Raw genomic sequence first — 18,650 nt, 5'->3', positions numbered from 1 at the left:
AGGTTCACAGCTGGCGTCATGTGCTATTTGCTGGATGTACGTGGATCTAATTCGTCCTTTGTTCGCGCGTCCGTGTCGTGGAGTCCATAGCAATACATCACTCCCAATTCATGCTTGCTCCTCAGACAATGACCAACAAATTGTAGGCGTCTTCCTCTGATGGTATTAGATATGGCAGGTAGGTTGCCATAAAGTTGCTGCTTCGTTGGATGATTTTGCCAAGATATATTTAATACTGTTCGTAGCTTACGGGTGTATGTGCCGTCTAGTTTTCTTTCCAATCTTTTGGTGAGTGTTCAGGTTGTAGCACCGTACTAAAGAGAGTTAAAATTGCAATACGAACCATTCTCTCATTCAAGACGAAGCAGCAGTAGATATAGAGAAATGCGTTGATATATATATATATATATATATATATATATATATATGTGTGTGTGTGTGTGTGTGTGCATGTATGTATATATATATATATTCATATATATATATATATATATATATATATATATATATATATATATATATATATATATTAAGCAATGGCCAGCCGTGGGATTAAAAAAAACACGGAAAATAGAGAGTAAGAACGCAAGAGAAAAAAAGAAAGGAGGGAGCAGATGAGGAATGAGTGGCTAGAAGAAATATTGAAAGAGAAGGTGATGGAAAAAAGATAGAAAGGCAAATGGAAAAAGAGAGAGGAAGACAGATAGAAGAAAAGAACTATATATATATATATATATATATATATATATATATATATATACACACAGTGATCGCCACTTATCAAGGCCCGGAAGCCACTCAGGGATAAGGGTTATTGCAAGTAAATTACGTTAGTGTGGAGATTTGAAGTGTTTACTTAAGGGGCGGTTCATTAGGAATTTGTTAACATTGGACTTGAACACATCCAAGTTGTAGTCCGGTGGGAAGCAGGCAGACGGAACAGAGTTCCACAGGTGTGCAGTTCTAAGAAAGAAGCTTTGTTCATGGAATCCACGTTTTGATTTAGGCACAGATAAAGAGTTGGGAGAATTTTTCACAGTGGATTCGGCTAGACGGGTGTTTTTCGTGAAAGATTGGCGAGGGGGGGACCAGAGATTGGAGTTCAGACGAGCACCTGCCATGGAAATAACGATAAAACAAGGATAGGCTCGCAACGTCTCTTCTGTGGGAGAGAGGTTGCAGTGTAGAGAAAAGGGCATCCCCCACCAAGCCACGAAGTCTATTTTGTACTCTGTCAAGGCAGGGTAGGCTGTTTTTTCAGCTCCTGCCCAGATATGGCAACAGTACTCCATCCTTGGACGTACTTGGCTTTTATATAGATAGAGAATTGCATCAGTAGTGAGATATCTTCTGGAGCGGTAGAAGGATCCCACCATCTTTCCAGCGACCTTGGCAACAGACTTGATGTACGTGTTCCATTTCAGATCAGGAGTAAAGGTCAAACCCAGAAGCTTGTCAAAACACGGGGCCTCACTCAGACGAGAGCCATCCATCACAATTGATGCCAGATGGGGATCAGAGCGTTGATGATGTAAGGATAGGAGTTTGGTTTTGGATGCATTAAAGGTAACCAGCCACATCTTCCCCCACTGAACCACGCGCTCGAGATCAGAGGAGAGAGAATCAGAGAGAACTTTGTCATTTACAGCCTTTGATGTGTTGCCGTAGATGGTCGTGTCATCAGCATAGATGTCAACGAATGATTTAAGTATGTGTTTAGGGGGGTCATTGATGTAGACCACGAAGAGAGTTGGGCCTAGGATTGACCCCTGAGGGACTCCAGCATTTATATTGCAGGCCTCCGATTTTTGTCCACCTACCAATACTCTTATGAGCCTATCGGAGAGAAATGATTTAATGATTGAGAAAACATTTCCAGTTATACCGTAGCTGGAGATCTTGTGAAGTAGACCCTTATGCCATACCTTGTCGAAGGTCTTTGATATGTCAAGAGCAATTGCCCTAGAAAGGAAACCTTTGTCAAGAGATTTACTAATCCTGTGGGATATAACCGTCAGCACATCTGCGGTAGATCTTTCAGAGCGGAAACCATATTGTGTGTCACTAAGAAGGTTATTCCTGCTGTGGTTGACTATTTCTCTATTTAATATGGATTCCAGCAACTTAATCATAACACACAGGAGATTTATTGGTCTGTACTGAGAAGGAGATGACTTATCACCTGAATTCTTAAATACAGGGCAAACTGATAAGGTCTTCCAGGGAGTCGGAAAGCACTTCTCCTTAAGGCAGCGCTTAAACAGTTTCGTAAGTATGGGAGCAAGTTCTGTTTGAAGCTTTTTTAACACTATTATTGGGATGTCATCAGGGCCAGTTGCTTTACTGGAATCTAGGTTCTTGATTAGCTTGGCGACCTCATGCACGGATATTTGCATGTTACCTAGCTTGTTCTGTGTTATAGGAGGAAATATGAGGAGTTGATGGCCTTCGTCGCATAGGGTAGAATTAGCTGCAAAGTTCTTTGCAAATAGTTTGGCCTTGTTTGACGCTGACGAGATAACCTCTGGTCCATTGATAATGGTTGGGATAGAACGCACACTTCTGTTCAGGATCCTATTTGTTATTTGCCAAAACTGGTGGGAACCAAGCCGCTGATCAGCTACCTCGGATTTAACAGACTGGGCATATAGCTCTCTTGCATTTTTTTTATAATACATATATATTTAATTTATATATATATATATATATATATATATATATATATATATATATATATATTTAATTTAATATATATATATTTAATTTATATATATATATATATATATATATATATTGAGAGAAGAAGAGAGAGAGAAAGCGACAGTGAGAGAGAGAGAGATGATCTGTTGTTATTTTTAGCGATATTAATTGCTTGAAACGGTGCTTGTTTTTTTTATTAAATTTCGCTTACCTAAGCTCTGATGGAGTTACCGCCCTTTGTTTTTATAAATATAAATGCGTGGCCCTATTTATTGGCGGGAGTTATTTTTTTTTTTTTTTAACTTAAATATGTAAATTTTTAAATAGTTTTAAATAGTTTTACGTGCATAAAAGTTATCCACGGACACACGTGTTTCTATGATAGCTATCAGCTGTTGTCAGCATGGCTAAACTACTTTTGACAAGGCACGAACCCATGACTGCACAATCTGCAATCTGGCGTTTTACGAAGCCATGTCAAATTTGATACACAATTTTATCTGTTTAAATACGTATGTTGTAATTTTTGCGATATTAACAATTTGAAACGCTGTTATTTTTTTTAATTCAATTTCGCTTACCTAGACGATGAAGGAGTTACCTGTACTTTGCTTTGTGTAACCCCTTTTAATGACGGAACGTATTATTTATTTTATTTTTATAATTAAATAACTAAGTATTTAAATATTACTGATAATGAAATAACTAAGTATTCAAATATTTTTTTAATTTTTATGTGTATAAAATATATCCAGTGATATATATATGTGTGTGTGTGTGTGTGTGTGTGTGTGTGTGTGTGTGTGTGTGTGTGTGTGTGTGTGTGTGTGTGTGTGTGTGTGTGTATTATAGATGGGTCGATTCCAATATTTTCCCGATTCGGATACAATTCTCGACTCCGTACTAAATTCCTGAATCCGATACAATTGCCGATATTGATTCTTTAGTAATGTCTAGATATTTAACTACAAAAACTGTTATTTTTCCTCGATTATCGTAAAAGCGATATACGACATAATCATGTTTTACGCACAATTGTTCCCGTCAGATTACCAAAGTTAAACAAAGATGTGTGACCATTTGGAATTTCCAGGTGCTGTATGTTTTTTTTTATTATTATTACATTTTCACCCCATACAAGGCACATTGCCACTTTGGTGTAGGGGGCTACTAACAGGGGCATAACTACTGGGGTACTATGTAGGGATTTGGACAGCAAGATGTTGGTTCACGTTGCGCTTGAACTTCTGCACGTCAGTACAGTTGAGGAAACAGGGAGCTGGAATGGAATTCCAAAGTCTAGCGGTTCTGGGGAAGAAATTACTGGATTAGAAAGTTCTCTTACATCTAGGGATCTCTACAGTGTGGGGTGGGATTTTGCAGCCTGTCGGGTCTGTTGAGGGTGTTCACGTCGTAGGGGCACAAGTGCTTGCAGTTCGTCAGAGCATTCACCATTATAATACTTGTACAACAGGCAGAGGGGTGCAACGTTTCGTCGATGGGACAGAGGCTTAAGCTTAGATGCCAGTTCAGGGCCTATCAGATTGGCGACTCTCTTTTGAACCTTGTCTAGGAGCGAGAGACTAGTAGCCGATGCACCAACCCAAATATGACAGCAATACTCCATACATGGGCGAATGGTTGTCTTATAGAGGTACAGGATACTTTCGGGTGTTAGTAGTTTTCTAGCACGGTAGAGAGAGGCCACCTTCCTTGCAGCGGCCCTGGCAATGTCCTCGATGTAATTGTTTCAACTCATGTTTCCTGTGAACGTTAAGCCAAGGAGCTTGAAAGACGTACTCTCGGATAAAGAGTCGTTGGCCATTGCTATAGGTGGTAGAGAAGGTTTCTTGTAATTATTGAATTAAACTAGTTTAGTCTTGGCGGCATTGAACGTGACCATCTATTTTTGTCCCCATTACACTACAGACTGGAGGTCATCTTCTACTGTTTCTGCCATTTCTTTAGATATGTGTTCATTGTTTCCTGTCGTATCTGTTATAGTGTGTGGTGTCATCAGCATATATACCCATCTCAGAGGAAATTTTGTCGGGGAGGTCATTTATGAATATCAGGAACAGTAGAGGTCCAAGGATAGACCCCTGGGGCACTCCCGCATTTATATCATATTGTTTAGATGTACGACCGTCCAGGACAACCTGGATTTTTCTCTTATCTAAGAATGATTTAATTATGTTAAGTATTCTACCAGTGATGCCGTATGATCTAATCTTCCTGAAGAGACCCTCATGCCATACCCTGTCAAAAGCCTTAGATATATCTAGAGCTACCGCTCTGCCCTCCTCCGCTTTGTCCAGAGAATGGTATATACGTTCAGAGATTACAGTTAGAATGTCTGATGTGAAACGGGCTTGTCTAAATCCATATTGTTTGTCAGTCAAAAGCTTAGCATCTGTAAGGTGATGGACTAGAGCATGGTTAATTAAGGTCTCAAATATTTTGGCAAAAAGTGGGAAAAGGCTAATGGTGCGATAATTGGATGGGTCAGTTCTTTCGCCAGAATTCTTGAATATTGGTACCACAGAAGCAGTTTTCCAACAGCCCGGGAAGCAAGATTCATTAAGGCATTTGTTGTAGAATTTGGAGAGAACTGGAGCTACTTCAGCTGAGCACTTTTTTAATAGCACAGCTGGGATGAGATCGGGTCCACATGCTTTTGAAGTGTCAAGGTTTTTTATGATAGCATGTACTTGAGCAGGGGTGATTTGTAGATCGTCTAGCGTGGCGTCTGTCCGCATAGGAAATTCAGGTAGGGGGTGGTTGGAAGGGTCCAGTGTGGAGTTTGAGGCAAACCGACTGGCAAGCATGTTAGCCTTCTCGGTTGCTGAGCAAACAACCTCGTGATTGTTGGTTAGTGGGTGAATTGTTGATTGCCCATTATTTACTACACTGTTGTAGATTTTTCAGAAGTCACGAGTTCTTAGTTTTTGTGCTTCGATGCGTTTTTTAATGGTTTCCATAAATTCTCTCTTAGCTGTCGCTATTTCTTTCTTAACGTTACTTCTAGCTTCTATGTTCTTCTGTCTGTTTGAACTGGACTTATTTCGGTTAAATCTGCGGTATGCATGCTGCCTTTGAGCAATGGCAGTTGCGCAAGTCGAAGTAAACCATTGGGGAGAGTGGGGCTTGCTATAAAATTTCCCCATGGGAATATGCGTTTCGATTGCAGTTTTGAGCCATTCAGCGGTCTCGTTTGCACACTGTTCAGCAGGAAGAGAAAAAATATTTCCCCATGGGGCATCTCTGATAAGATCTCTGATGGCTCCCCAGTCAGCCTTTTCATAATATCTCGTTGTTTTGAGCACTGGCTCTTCAATTTTGGCTCTAGAGTTTCGGGCGATTTCGACCCTTATCACTGCATGATCAGTGTTCCCAAGTGGGCTGTCGACATTCGTTATACAATCATCAAGAACTGTGGTCAAAAACAGATCTAAAAGTGATGCATGTTGTTCTTGCTGGTCAGGGAAACGGGTTGGAAAAGTAAAAATTTGTGATAGGGAGTGAGATATAGAGAAGCTATGAGTTGTGCTGCCTGCTGCATCTGTGTAAGTAGAGAATCCAAGCCAGTTTTTGTGATGGACATTAAAGTCACCAAATACATGTACTTGTGCGCTAGTGTCGATGGAGAGTGCTGTGTCTATACTGTCAGAGACTTTGTTTATTATGGTGCAGTCTTGGGTCGAGGGAGAACGGTAGAGAAAGTAAAAGTAGCTAATGTTTTCTCCACTTATCTCTGCATTGTTTCCAGCCGTCTTGGACTCCTCTTTGCCAATGGAATCAAATATTGCTGATCTAGGAGATATGTTTTGGGGGATTGCGCAAGCCTTGTCACACAATAACACGCGCAGCTGCCCCTACAGGGATTATCCATTGTCTTTCGAGACTGAACGGAGGCAGCGAATCGTAAAAAAAAACATGTTAAATGTGCAAATGTTTTCTCAAACGTAAAAACACACTTTTAAAGTTTTTAGTTTATCTGGTAGTACAAGATAAATAAATATTTATTTATTCATAATTCGTCCCAGTAGTGGAAGATCTTGTTTTAAACAAAATCAAATAAAAAAAATAATTAAAGGGATCCTCTTTGGCATCGGACAATAAGCACAGATTTTTCCAATTCCGATATTCCTGAAATTCCGAGTTTTAAGATTCCCGATTTCGCTTGTGAGTAATCCTCCCCACACTAATATATATATATATATATATATATATATATATATATATATAGAGAGAGAGAGAGAGAGAGAGAGAGAGAGAGAGAGAGAGAGCAAAGTCCACTATTAATTTCAAACTGATGGTTAGAGCACTGTTGCGATGAGCGGGTGTGAATTTAATACACACTTGAGGAGAAATATTCAGAGCACTGATTCGTGGTCTGATGGTGAGAGCTGCCGACAATCAATGCGGGGTTGGTTGTAGGTTCGGTCCACGGCTGGGGAAAGGTGTATGTCTACCCGCACTGATATGTTATGGTACAACGAAACAGTACTGTATATGGACGACATATATATATATATATATATATATATATATATATATATATATATATATTAGTCTCTGCGCGAAAGAGCAGGACACAATATGTTCCAGAATAACAATAACAAAAACTTTCGCTGGCAGGGCTACTATTGACCGTAACCAGTTATACAGTCCTTTTGAAATTTTCGTCTCTATTTTTCTCGTTATGTAATGAGTATTTGTTAATGAAACCTATATGAAATATGTTCCTTATTAAATTTTAAAGATTTTCTATTCTGAAGGAAGTTTTTAAAAATTTAATCTAAATAAGCGATTTTAAAGTTTTTCTTTAAAAAAAAATCAGATTTTGTCATTATTCAGACCTGTATTACAAAGAGGTGGTTTCAAAAAATGAGTTGTTGTGTGAGGAGAAATACAAATTGAAACAGAGAGAATATTCCGCTCTGTAATAATACAAATAGGGTGTTGCAAAAAGAAGTTGTGGTGTGAGGAGAAATACAAACTGAAATAGAGAGAATGAGAGTTTTAAAATATTATCTTAAAAAGATTAGATACAAGTTAGAAAAGCATTTTATCCAAGGCATGAAAATTGTTAAACAAAATGTTTTTATAAAAATGTAATTTGAATTGAATAAAAAAATTACCTTTCGCGGTAAAATTTTAAATTCTGAAAAAAAAAACATATAGAGATATATATTCGATTTAAGAATTTATTGCTTGACAAAAGGAATATATAGAAGGGGTTATGTTAATGAATTTAATCCATGGATTTTCAACAATGGCCTATATCATCAGAGGAAATGAAATGCAGTTAGCAAAATGTTCAGCTGCGAATGGACGCTATTTTGCTTTTCAGCACAATTATTGAAAATAGTTTTTTGAGTGGTTGTGGATAATTATACGGAGAAAATTATACGAAAAGAGAAGTTGATACAACCTGGGTAGTCCATTATCGGAAGGAGTCCAATGTCGTTCGGGGTTATAAATCCAGGTAATTTCCTCTGATGATATGAGCCATTGTTGAAAATCCATGGATTAAGGAAATTAAAATAACCCCTTCTATATATTCATTTTGTCAAGCAATAAAGTCTTAAATCGAATATATGTCTCTATATGTTGTTTTTTCAGAATTCAAAATTTAACCACGAAACTTAAATATTGCTCTATTCTTAAATATTGAGCATTTCCTTTTTGGCTAGGATCTCCTTGAATGTATTACTTCAACTAATATGTATCAGGATTTTTCATCTGAATTCTATCAGTGTTTTATCTCGTTTATATATATATATATATATATATATATATATATATATATATATATATATATGAATGATAAAAGTCTATATTCCAAATTTCAATATGTTGTCCATCTTACTGTTTATTTCCTCAGGCATATTATAATTATCAGTACTCAACGGCGCCTTTTTCGTAGCACAGAATCATTTATGTAACTATTATGTCAATTTTTGAAATTATTCCGCTAAACTTATCAACTCTAACAGAAAATAAATAATATGGGCATGATTACAAAATACAAAATTCAGAAGAGAAGTTGCAATTGAGTTTTCTTTTAGTTGCGCTATCTTTGAATTTTAATATCTATATATATATGTGTGTGTGTATGTGTGTGTGCGTGTGTGTGTGTGAGAGAGAGAGAAAGAGAGATCTTAGATGAGCGAAGCATTTTCCTACTTTAAATCAAATATATAATATTAGAAATAAAAATAAGCTGACAATATAATTTCGATATTTGAACAAACTAATATAATTATATTTTAAAGTTATTTCTGAATTTTTGTATAGCTGATGCTATTTTTTATGCAGAGGACATCATATATTTTTTTTAATAAATAGTACACAAATTACATCGCAAAGAATTTTTATAATTGTTTATTTATTTTCGGCTACGATTTTTAATCTCCACAATACGATGTTTTGTTTTTGTTTTTTGTTTTTTTGTATTTGTAAAATTTTTATTCATTATTCACATTGCTATTACTGAATATCATCTAATTCACTCGTTATCTAATGTAATGTTCTTTGCTATAAAAGTAAATTATTTTCTCTCAAATGGGTTGCCCCATTTGAATATGCTCCATATGTTGCAGCGCCCTCTGGTCGTGTCCACTGATATGTCCGGCCTCTCGAGGCACAAGGATGACGCCGTATTCTTGATGCTCTCCCTCTGACAGGTAACTGAAACACACGAAGTAGGAGATTAAATCAATCATTCGCTTCATAATTCTTTCGTTTGCATATTACGTTTTAAAGGGCGCCCTTTCATCCCCGACCCCGAAAACTACAACCAGCTACACTCCTCTTTTGACTATTATGTTTTTTCTGTGAAGGCTCTCCTTATTTTAGGAATAGAATCGGGATTGTTGGCTTCACATTTTCTTTGAGATAATTCCACAAATATGACATAATTCATAATCGCACTTGCTGATAATGTAAACATGAGATGTGAGGCATGCTTGTTGGTGAACACGAATGACAGAGGTTGCATTAATAGATGCTTGGCCAACGGAAGAAGCGGGCGGCACAGAGAACTGAAACTATCTCTGGCCAGAACCCGACCACCCCAGAGATATTTTCTTTGTTTGAAAAGTAGCTCATTAATGAGAAATTCACACTGTGGTTCAGCCTTTGTGAAAATGACAATGTCCCAAGTTATTTGCAGATAAGCCCACCCCCATGAATGGAGACCGTCTAGATTAGGGGTCGGAAACTCACACTACGCTGGCTATATCGTGTTATAATAACAGGTTACGGGCCGGACGAAGGCTATTAATGAGAAATTAAGGATAGTTACAAATGTGATCTCTTAACCTAAATACTTCAAACCATAATGAAAATGAACATTGAGAAATCAGAAAAACAAAAGAAAATCTCAAATTAATAAACACCTAATAAAAATTAGTTTTCCTCAAGGAACATCAAAATAATTCAAAATGAAAAAATCAACCGAAGTGAAATTTGTATTTATTTCTTGCGGACTGTTATCCTCATTTTTATAATTGTTGGTTCACTGTTACTGTAGTGGAATGGGGACAAAAATGTATGGTCACCTTCAATGCTGCCAAGACTAAACTTGTTTCCTTGAATAACTACAAGAAACCTTCTCTACCACCAATAGCAATGGTCAAAGACTCTTTATCTGAAAGTACATCTTTTAAGCTCCTCGCCCTAACGTTCACAGGAAACATGAGTTGGAACAATTACATTGAGGGCATTGCCAGGACCGCTGCGAAAAAGGTAGGTTCTCTCTGCCGTGCTAGAAAGCTACTAACACCCGAAAGTATCCTGTACCTCTATAAGGCCACCATTCGCCCATGTATGGAGTGTTGTTGTCATATTTGGGCTGGTGCATCTGCTACTAGTCTCTCACTCCTAGACAAGGTTCAAAAGAGAGTCGCCAACCTAACAGGTCCTGAACTGTCATCTAAGCTTCAGCCTCTGCCCCATCAAGGAAATGTAGCATCCTTCTGCATGTTCTATAAGTATTTTAATGGTGAATGCTCCGAAGAACTGCAAGCACTTGTACCCCCTCGACGTAAATACCCTCGACAAACCTCACAAGCAGCAAAATACCACCCCTTCACAGTTGAGATCCCTGGATGTAAGAGAGCCTTCTACTCCAGTAGTTTCTTCCTCAGAACTGCTAGACTTTGGAATTCCCTTCCGGGTTCCTGCTTCCCCAACTGTACTGACATGCAGAAGTTCAAGTGTAACGTGAACCGACACCTTGCTGTCCAACTCCCCACATAGTACCCCTGTAGCTTATGCCCTTGATAGTAGCCCCCTATATAAAAGCTGCGATGTGCCTTGTTTGGGGTGAAAATATAATTTAAAAAACTTGCTGGACTAGAGCATGGTTAATTATGGTCTCAAATATTTTGGCGAAAAGTGGGAGGAGGCTAATGGGGCGATAATTTGATGGGTTAGTTCTTTCGCCAGAATTCTTGAATATTGGTACCACAGAAGCAGTTTTCCAACAGCCCGGAAAGCAGGATTCATTAAGGCATTTGTTGTAGAGTTTGGAGAGAACTGGAGCTACTTCGGCTGAGCACTTTTTTAATAGCACAGCTGGGATGAGATCAGGTCCACATGCTTTTGAAGTGTCAAGATTTTTTATGATAGCATGTACCTGAGCAGGGGTGATTTTTAAATCGTCTAGCGTGGCGTCTGTCCGCAAAGGAAAGTCAGGCAGGGGGTGGTTGGAAGGATATAGTGTGGAGTTCGAGGCAAACCGACTGGCAAGCATATTAGCTTTGTCGGTTGCTGAGCAAACAGCCTCGTGATTGTTGGTTAGTGGAGGAATTGTTGATTGCCCATTATTTACTATTTAGGATTTTACTAATTTTTTTAGCGTTGATTTTATTTTTGTTGTTGTGTTTAAAACACAGCATGAGTATTCCCCCCTTCACTGTATTCCTTATTAGGGAAGGAAGGATGGCATCGAAAACATGTCTGTTTCCTTCGCAGATGAAAACTCAAGAGATCGACACTAGCATCCTACTTGCTATGAATTTACTTTCGTATGGCACTTTCAGGGGTCGAACTTCGCTGTTTTTAAGCCAACTCGCCACTATTATGTGAGGGTAGTACATACCAGTATCTCATGTCTGAGTAAAATAAAAACTGTGAGTAGAATTTGAATACCTTTCTTTAAACACAATACAATTTTTTTAATGGCAAATAGTACATAAATGTTTCAAGATGTGGTGCACTTTGGTGGAGTAGGTAAATAGGCATTTATCCCCTTCTGTGGTGGAAGAAATGAGACAATATCTGAAACTGGAAATTAAAAGGCAAAGAACCAGAACAGGTGCATTGTGGTCTACAAAAACGCATGAGGAGCCCTGTCAGCATACCCCCGGTTGCTGCAACCAGCAATAAACATATGAACTTTGCCAAAGAGAGAAAGTAAGCCCTTAAAGGTGGACCTATAGAGATGCTTGAAACTATAGTTGACAAATAACGTTGATTCTGTGGAACTGGGTGTCTGGGACGTATCATCGACTGGTATGAGTGCATCGACGTTAAAACACCTACAAAAATTTAAATAAAAATAAAAAAAATGTTGGTTTTATTTTTTTTTATTTATGGTTATTTATGGTTTTAGACTAACTTTTCAAGGGCATAAGTCTGAAAATTATTTTTTAGAATATTTGGTAGTGGAATGGAGTAAGAGCGGAGAGGAAGTTAAACAAAAAAAAAATTCCACTACCAAATATTCTAAAAAATAATTTTCAGACTTATACCCTCGAAAAGTTAGTCTGAACGAAAAGCGCTTCGGGTGTATTTTAACGATCTTGTTTTTAATCGACTTATTTATTTTATTAAATTGTACATTTGTTGCATGTAACTTCCACCATTTTTTTTCTTTTTCCTCACCCCATTTTCCATCTTATTTTAGTCAATTGAATTTCCGCTATGGTTCACTTCTTTTACAATTATTCTAAAATGGTTCACTTCTTTACAATTATTCTAAAATGGTTCACTTCTTTACAATTATTCTAAAATTTTGCTAATCGAATAAAGATATATATATAATTTTCAGAATGTGAGAGATTGTATATAATAAATTCCACAGCCAAACAACGTCGCAGAACACAAGAGCCATGACAGTCTAAGAACGGAAGTCCAAGACTCGAGTTTCGCCCTCATTTGGGCTCATCAGTTAGACACATCCGAACTCATGATTCGAAACCCGAGCCTCCTGCATGCAAAGCAAGCACTCTACCAACTGAGCAAACGCCCTGCACACAAGAATTTCAATTAACCAACACAGATCAAGCAAACCGCGCCGAAATCCGACTGTGAAATGAATCTACTCATTAATCGTCTCAACAAGGGACGCGGTCATCCAACCAGCTAATAACCCCAAGTCAATGTCTCCCAAGTAGGAGTTTTAACTCGAAAGGACGATGCCATCCAGCAATGCTATATATATATATATATATATATAATATTAATTAAAACATTATATTTAAGCGTATTATACGATCACGATGGACCGGGCGTCTCTGCTAGTATATATATATATATATATATATATATATATATATATATATATATATATATATATATATATATATATATGAGGGGGTTTTCAATGTAAAAAGATTACGAGGTGCAAAGTCAGTGATTATCTTTCTTGTTTTTAAACAAAACATTTGGTTAACCGAGCTTCACACGTAGTCCTTGATCCCGTCGTCCTCAGAGAGCTCGTTGTAAAACGAGCGCATTAAGCGATTGATGGGGTCTGCGCTTCTTGCCCCCCCCCTTCCTTAACGTCATTAAGTTGGCATTATGTTGAATTACAACTCGGAGAACGGCTCGGCTCTTAATGCACCAACGAAAATAAAAACGAGAAAAAGAAGAACATAAATGGAAGCAGTGTTTTTGCTAAAAAGCAATAATGGAACCTTAAATACATTAGTCTGATTATAGAACTATTATAGTTTTTACATACATTCTTACTTACTACGAGAAGCCTTAAGGTTTAATGAGACCTTTTTTTGCATTTTTTTAGGAAAATAATAAGTTTAACTGTGAATAATAAAGTTATATATAAACGCATTTATTCTTGGTCGAGTGCTTAAAGATGACGAAATATGCTGAGGTGGAAACACGAAATAAGAGTAAAACGACATCTATCTATCTCTCTTTTCTCTCTCCACCCCCCTCTCTCTCTCTCTCTCTCTCTATATATATATATATATATATATATATATATATATACATATACTAATCACGTAAAGTACTGTTTCGCTGTATCACAGCTCATCAGTGCGGCTAGACAGGCAACTACGCCAAGCCAGGATTGAAACACGACCACCCAATCGACAGTCAAGGTTTCTTACCATTACGCTATCCAGCTGTTTATGTGCGGGTAGTGAATTAACGCTGTTTTGACATCGTCCAAATGCCTAAGCTCGATTTGTTTACACAAAGAGCATCGCTTAATACGTTAATAGCAGTTTTTATATCACTTCTCAATATGCTCAACGCAAGATAGGGAGCATTATATATATATATATATATATATATATATATATATATATATATATATATATATACACGTCAGCCTTTTAAAGAAACTTGTTATTTATCGTTGAGCACTTTACAGTTGAAATCAAGTCGATCAATTTAGCTCACATGTGCAGATCATGATATCATAATCATTAGATCACTCTGACAGACGTTAAAATCATATGAAAATAGATGTTTATATTTCGACAGTATTTCTCGCGGTTGATGGTGGTCGAATGGATTATGTCCCTGCTACTTGAGTCAGAGATGGTCTCGATGGGAGGTAATCGTGACACCTTGCATTGATGATTCCCAAAAGGATGAAACAGTAGTGTCCGTTTGTATTTAATAATTATTATAGTAAATAAATAATTATATATATATACATATATATATATATATATATATATATATATATATATATATATATATATCGGGTTTTGAAATCTAAGGATAGTCATGACTACGTAATATTTCTTGTTATTCGGGTTTTCTTTCGCAAATATTGTTGTAGTTTATCAGGCAACAATATTTGCGAAAGAAAACCCGAATAACAAGAAATATTACGTAGGCATGACTTCCTCAGATTTCAAAACCCGATACTATGACCACAAAAGTACATTCAACAATAAAAAAACACCGTATAAAAACAACACTAGCGAATAAATACTGGGAACTCAAAGTAAGCGGACATTCGCCGGTAGTCGAATGGAAAATAATAAGACAAGTTACCACGTGTAGGGACCTAGACGACCCATGTAGATTATGCCTTCATGAAAAATTTGCTATCCTGTACTTTAAAGAACCGCAACATCTATTAAACTGTAGAAGAGAAATAGCAAATAACTGTGTTCACAAGATAAAATTTACTCTACGATAGCGATACAAAATAGTTTTAAAACTAACAAAAAAATAGAAAATAAGCAAATAAATAAATTAAATAAACATGAATATACATAAACGATCACACATATATGTATGTATGTATGTATGTATATATGTATATATATGTGCATATATGTATGTACCCATATATATATATATTTATATATAAACTAACAATAAAAAAAACACTAACCTAGTTTTAAAACAGATCCTTTGTCCGATAAAATGCAAGGAAGGGCGCGGTGGATCCTAGAAAGCTGATTGGCTAACTAAAATCTCAATAGAAGAGGAGCATATAAAAACGATAAACAACCACAGAATTCGCGTATAAGCCTAAGGAGTCCTAGAGTGGATGAAACGCGGAATATTCAGTGTAAGTTAATCGCCATATATATTTTATATATATATATATATATATATATAAGGTTAATATTTCCTAGAGACAATGTAAACAATGGAATTTAACGCGTTTAATACAACAGTGCTCAATGCCAAAGTAGGGCAAAATATACTTTTTATTTGTTTTTACATCAGCAATAATATGTCGCTACACATTCATGACCATGTTTTGCTCAGCTAGTTTCTGGTAAATCAATTTGTAATAGCATTCTAAACCGAGCTCTTGAATAAGCTGTATCGTCTGAAGGGTTGCTAAGGGTCAACACTGAAAAAATGGCACGTGGGCATGATCGGATTTTTATCTATTCGTCAAGTGTATTACGGCTGCGCATGCGCATTCGTGAAATAAGAGAGCTTCCTTATGTTAAGAATAAGTAGGTTTGAAAATACTTTTTAAAAACGTGACACGTTGGTCTAATGGCTATCGTACTTGAATCAATATCTTTAGGTTGGATCTGATCTCTGCTCGAGATTTTTTTTACTTAGAAGACGTAGACTGTTTAGATAAAAAAAAAATTCTCACACGCATATGTCTCAGTTTCATTCCGTTTTTTTTTTACTTCATATTTTAATGTATTTAATATTACGTGTAATACTTAAGGTATTTCTGTTTATGATAAGTAAGAAATACGTATAAATTAAAATACAAATTTTATGCGTATTTTACGACCGAGCAACGCCGCATGGCCTGCTAGTAAGCTATAAATACATTTCTCTTACGCATTTTGATTAGATGCTCAAGCTACCATTTTGTTTACTCTTTAGCATGTTTGAGTCTCGTATTTGCTCTTATGAGAATCACAGAACTATATTCATCGAAAATTACTCAGGTTGATTCTTTTACATTCCTTTCAGATTACAATAGTTCAGGTCACGCCGCATTTGCGTTCAGTTTTAAATAAAATAAAACTTGCTTCTAAGTAGTATTTGGATCGGATAATCTAAATAATTACATTATTCTGGTATTCCAGCTCATTTGAATAAGCGATTAACAGCATTTCTAAATCGAACACCGTTTATCTCTGTTAATTCCAAATTATTGGTTACTGTTTACATATGGTTATTAAAAATTTCTATCACATAATACTACATAATTACTTTTTTCCTTAACAAGAGATTCAATATATAAATATATAAATATATATATATATATATATATATATATATATAGAGAGAGAGAGAGAGAGAGAGAGAGAGAGAGAGAGAATTATTCGAAACAAACTTATTTCATTGAGATTTTGCAAAAAAAAAAAGGTTCTAGAAGCACCTTGAAAATTTCGAATAAACAGAAAAATTTTGAATAAACAGAAGAACTACAGTAAGATGCAAATATTGTATTACAAATCTAATGATTTTAATACAATATTTTATTATATCACCATTTATTTCTCATTTCAGAAATTCAAAAAACATAAAATGTCAAGTCCTTTTTTGGAAAATTATTAGTTTTTTTTTTTAATTGACATTTTTGTGTTTTTGAAATTTGGAGATGAGAAATAAAGTAGTAAGATTATACATTTAAAATCACAGACAAGTTTAAGCCTCCCCAAATTCATAATTAGAATTGTTCGTAAGGATAAGACGAATTGTAAAATTCAGTGGTAAATTATACTTATCTGGAGTTTGAAGGTTCAATCCTTAGTGTGACCGACACTCAATCAACATACAATTGCGAATTATTTATTTCTACTTCATGTTTCTCCCGGTGAATAAAAAAGGGGTTCGTTTAAAATTCTGTATAGATTTCGAAATTAGATTAAAAGAGTATTAATTTCCAGAAGATACACCTGAAGAATATCGGAGGTTACATCGATCGAAATATTGTGAGAATAACACTCAAGATAAGAACAGTAGTCCGAAAAATCTGAGTAAGACGACATAATCACGTTTGCCACACATGTTCTCGTCAGTTAAGCAATGATGAACCTGGCCAATACCAGATGGGTGTCCATTTGGGACTTCCAGGTGATGTATGTGCTCTCTACTTATCTTGGCATTGTTTCCAGTCGTCCTGGAGTTGTCCTTGCCACTGAACTCAAGCAGTGCCGATTCACGAAAGGTGTAGTTGTGGATTACGCAACCCTTGCCTCACGACTAAACACACAGCTGCCCCTATAGGTGCTTTCCTTTGTCTTTCGAGACTGAACGGAGGCATCGAACGAATTGACTTTAATTTTATTAACAGTTCGGACAGCAAAATATCCATAATCAAAGAAGGAAATAGTTTGTTGTTTTCTTTTTTAATTTCGTATTGAATATACAAAAATATATCTATACGTAACGTAAACATTACTGCCTTTCTTCTACGGAACAACTATTCAATTTGACATATAATATAACTAGTAAACATCTCTGCTTATTTTTTTAATAATTCAGCAATTTACAAATCCTCCTTGATACTTTAGTAAAATATAAATATAAGTATACCCTGATTATTACAAATTTGAAATGAATTTGCAAGCATTATAATTAAACCTATATAATCCAAATAATAAAATAATAATCTACATTTACTAGTCCCCGGGAAGAACAGCTACCATCATCTACCTAATTCTGCAGTGGTCTCATGGTACCTATTTACTATGCCTCCCCACGGGACAGAGTTAGACACCAGGGTCGTTTTTTAACGTGGAGAAAAGGTACAAAATAAAAATTGTCTCAGTCGTGAAGGATTTCTCCTCCACCGAAAGAGAACAAGAAATAGAAGTGCAGCGTCTGAAGAACAGATACTACACTTTGATCTTGTCCCGAAGGCCAAGTATGGTAACCCACAAGGAAAAAAAACGGTTTTATTTAACACCTCATCTTCAGTATCCATTCTTTTTGGTCCCGCACACTTCTGAAGACCGCCCTCTGTTCACAGCTTCCATATATCAACAGTAATAATAGCGTTAAAAGCGTCATGTTTGGAAAGACTGTTCGGATCGCAAGAATAAATGAGATCATCTGCTTTAATAACTGTCGGTCAATTGCGATTAACACAATCTCTGGTCCTGTCGTGATGACGTTGATGGACAATTAGATTGGCAATTTTATTTTTTGCCCCGCCCCAGATTCACTTCCTCGCCAATAAAAAAAGGTGCAAAACTATCACATATAAAACTCAGAAAGAACCTTTGTCCCCACCC

At 36.3% G+C, this 18,650-nt stretch overlaps 1 protein-coding gene across 2 annotated transcripts in view; it reads right to left on the bottom strand.

The window, feature by feature from the left end:
• The window catches only part of LOC145276939 (uncharacterized), a 108,327-nt gene that overhangs the window by 57,971 nt on the left and 31,706 nt on the right, over positions 1-18,650 (bottom strand). The window contains exon 2 of one of the 2 annotated variants that reach the window (XM_080128428.1): positions 9,075-9,396. The exons of the other annotated variant lie outside the window; for it this stretch is intronic. Coding sequence (XP_079984554.1) covers positions 9,257-9,396 — 140 coding nt within the window. The 3' untranslated portion in view covers positions 9,075-9,256. Of the gene's footprint in view, positions 1-9,074; positions 9,397-18,650 lie in introns of those variants that run through there. 2 annotated transcript variants of the gene reach the window in all.

The sequence above is a fragment of the Euprymna scolopes genome, chromosome 5 (genome assembly GCF_053919585.1).
Source record: "Euprymna scolopes isolate OS-2025 chromosome 5, ASM5391958v1, whole genome shotgun sequence".
Classification (NCBI taxonomy): Eukaryota; Metazoa; Mollusca; class Cephalopoda; order Sepiida; family Sepiolidae; genus Euprymna; species Euprymna scolopes.
The sequence above is the reverse complement of the archived record's forward strand: the minus strand, read 5'-3'. Positions and strand labels throughout refer to the sequence as shown.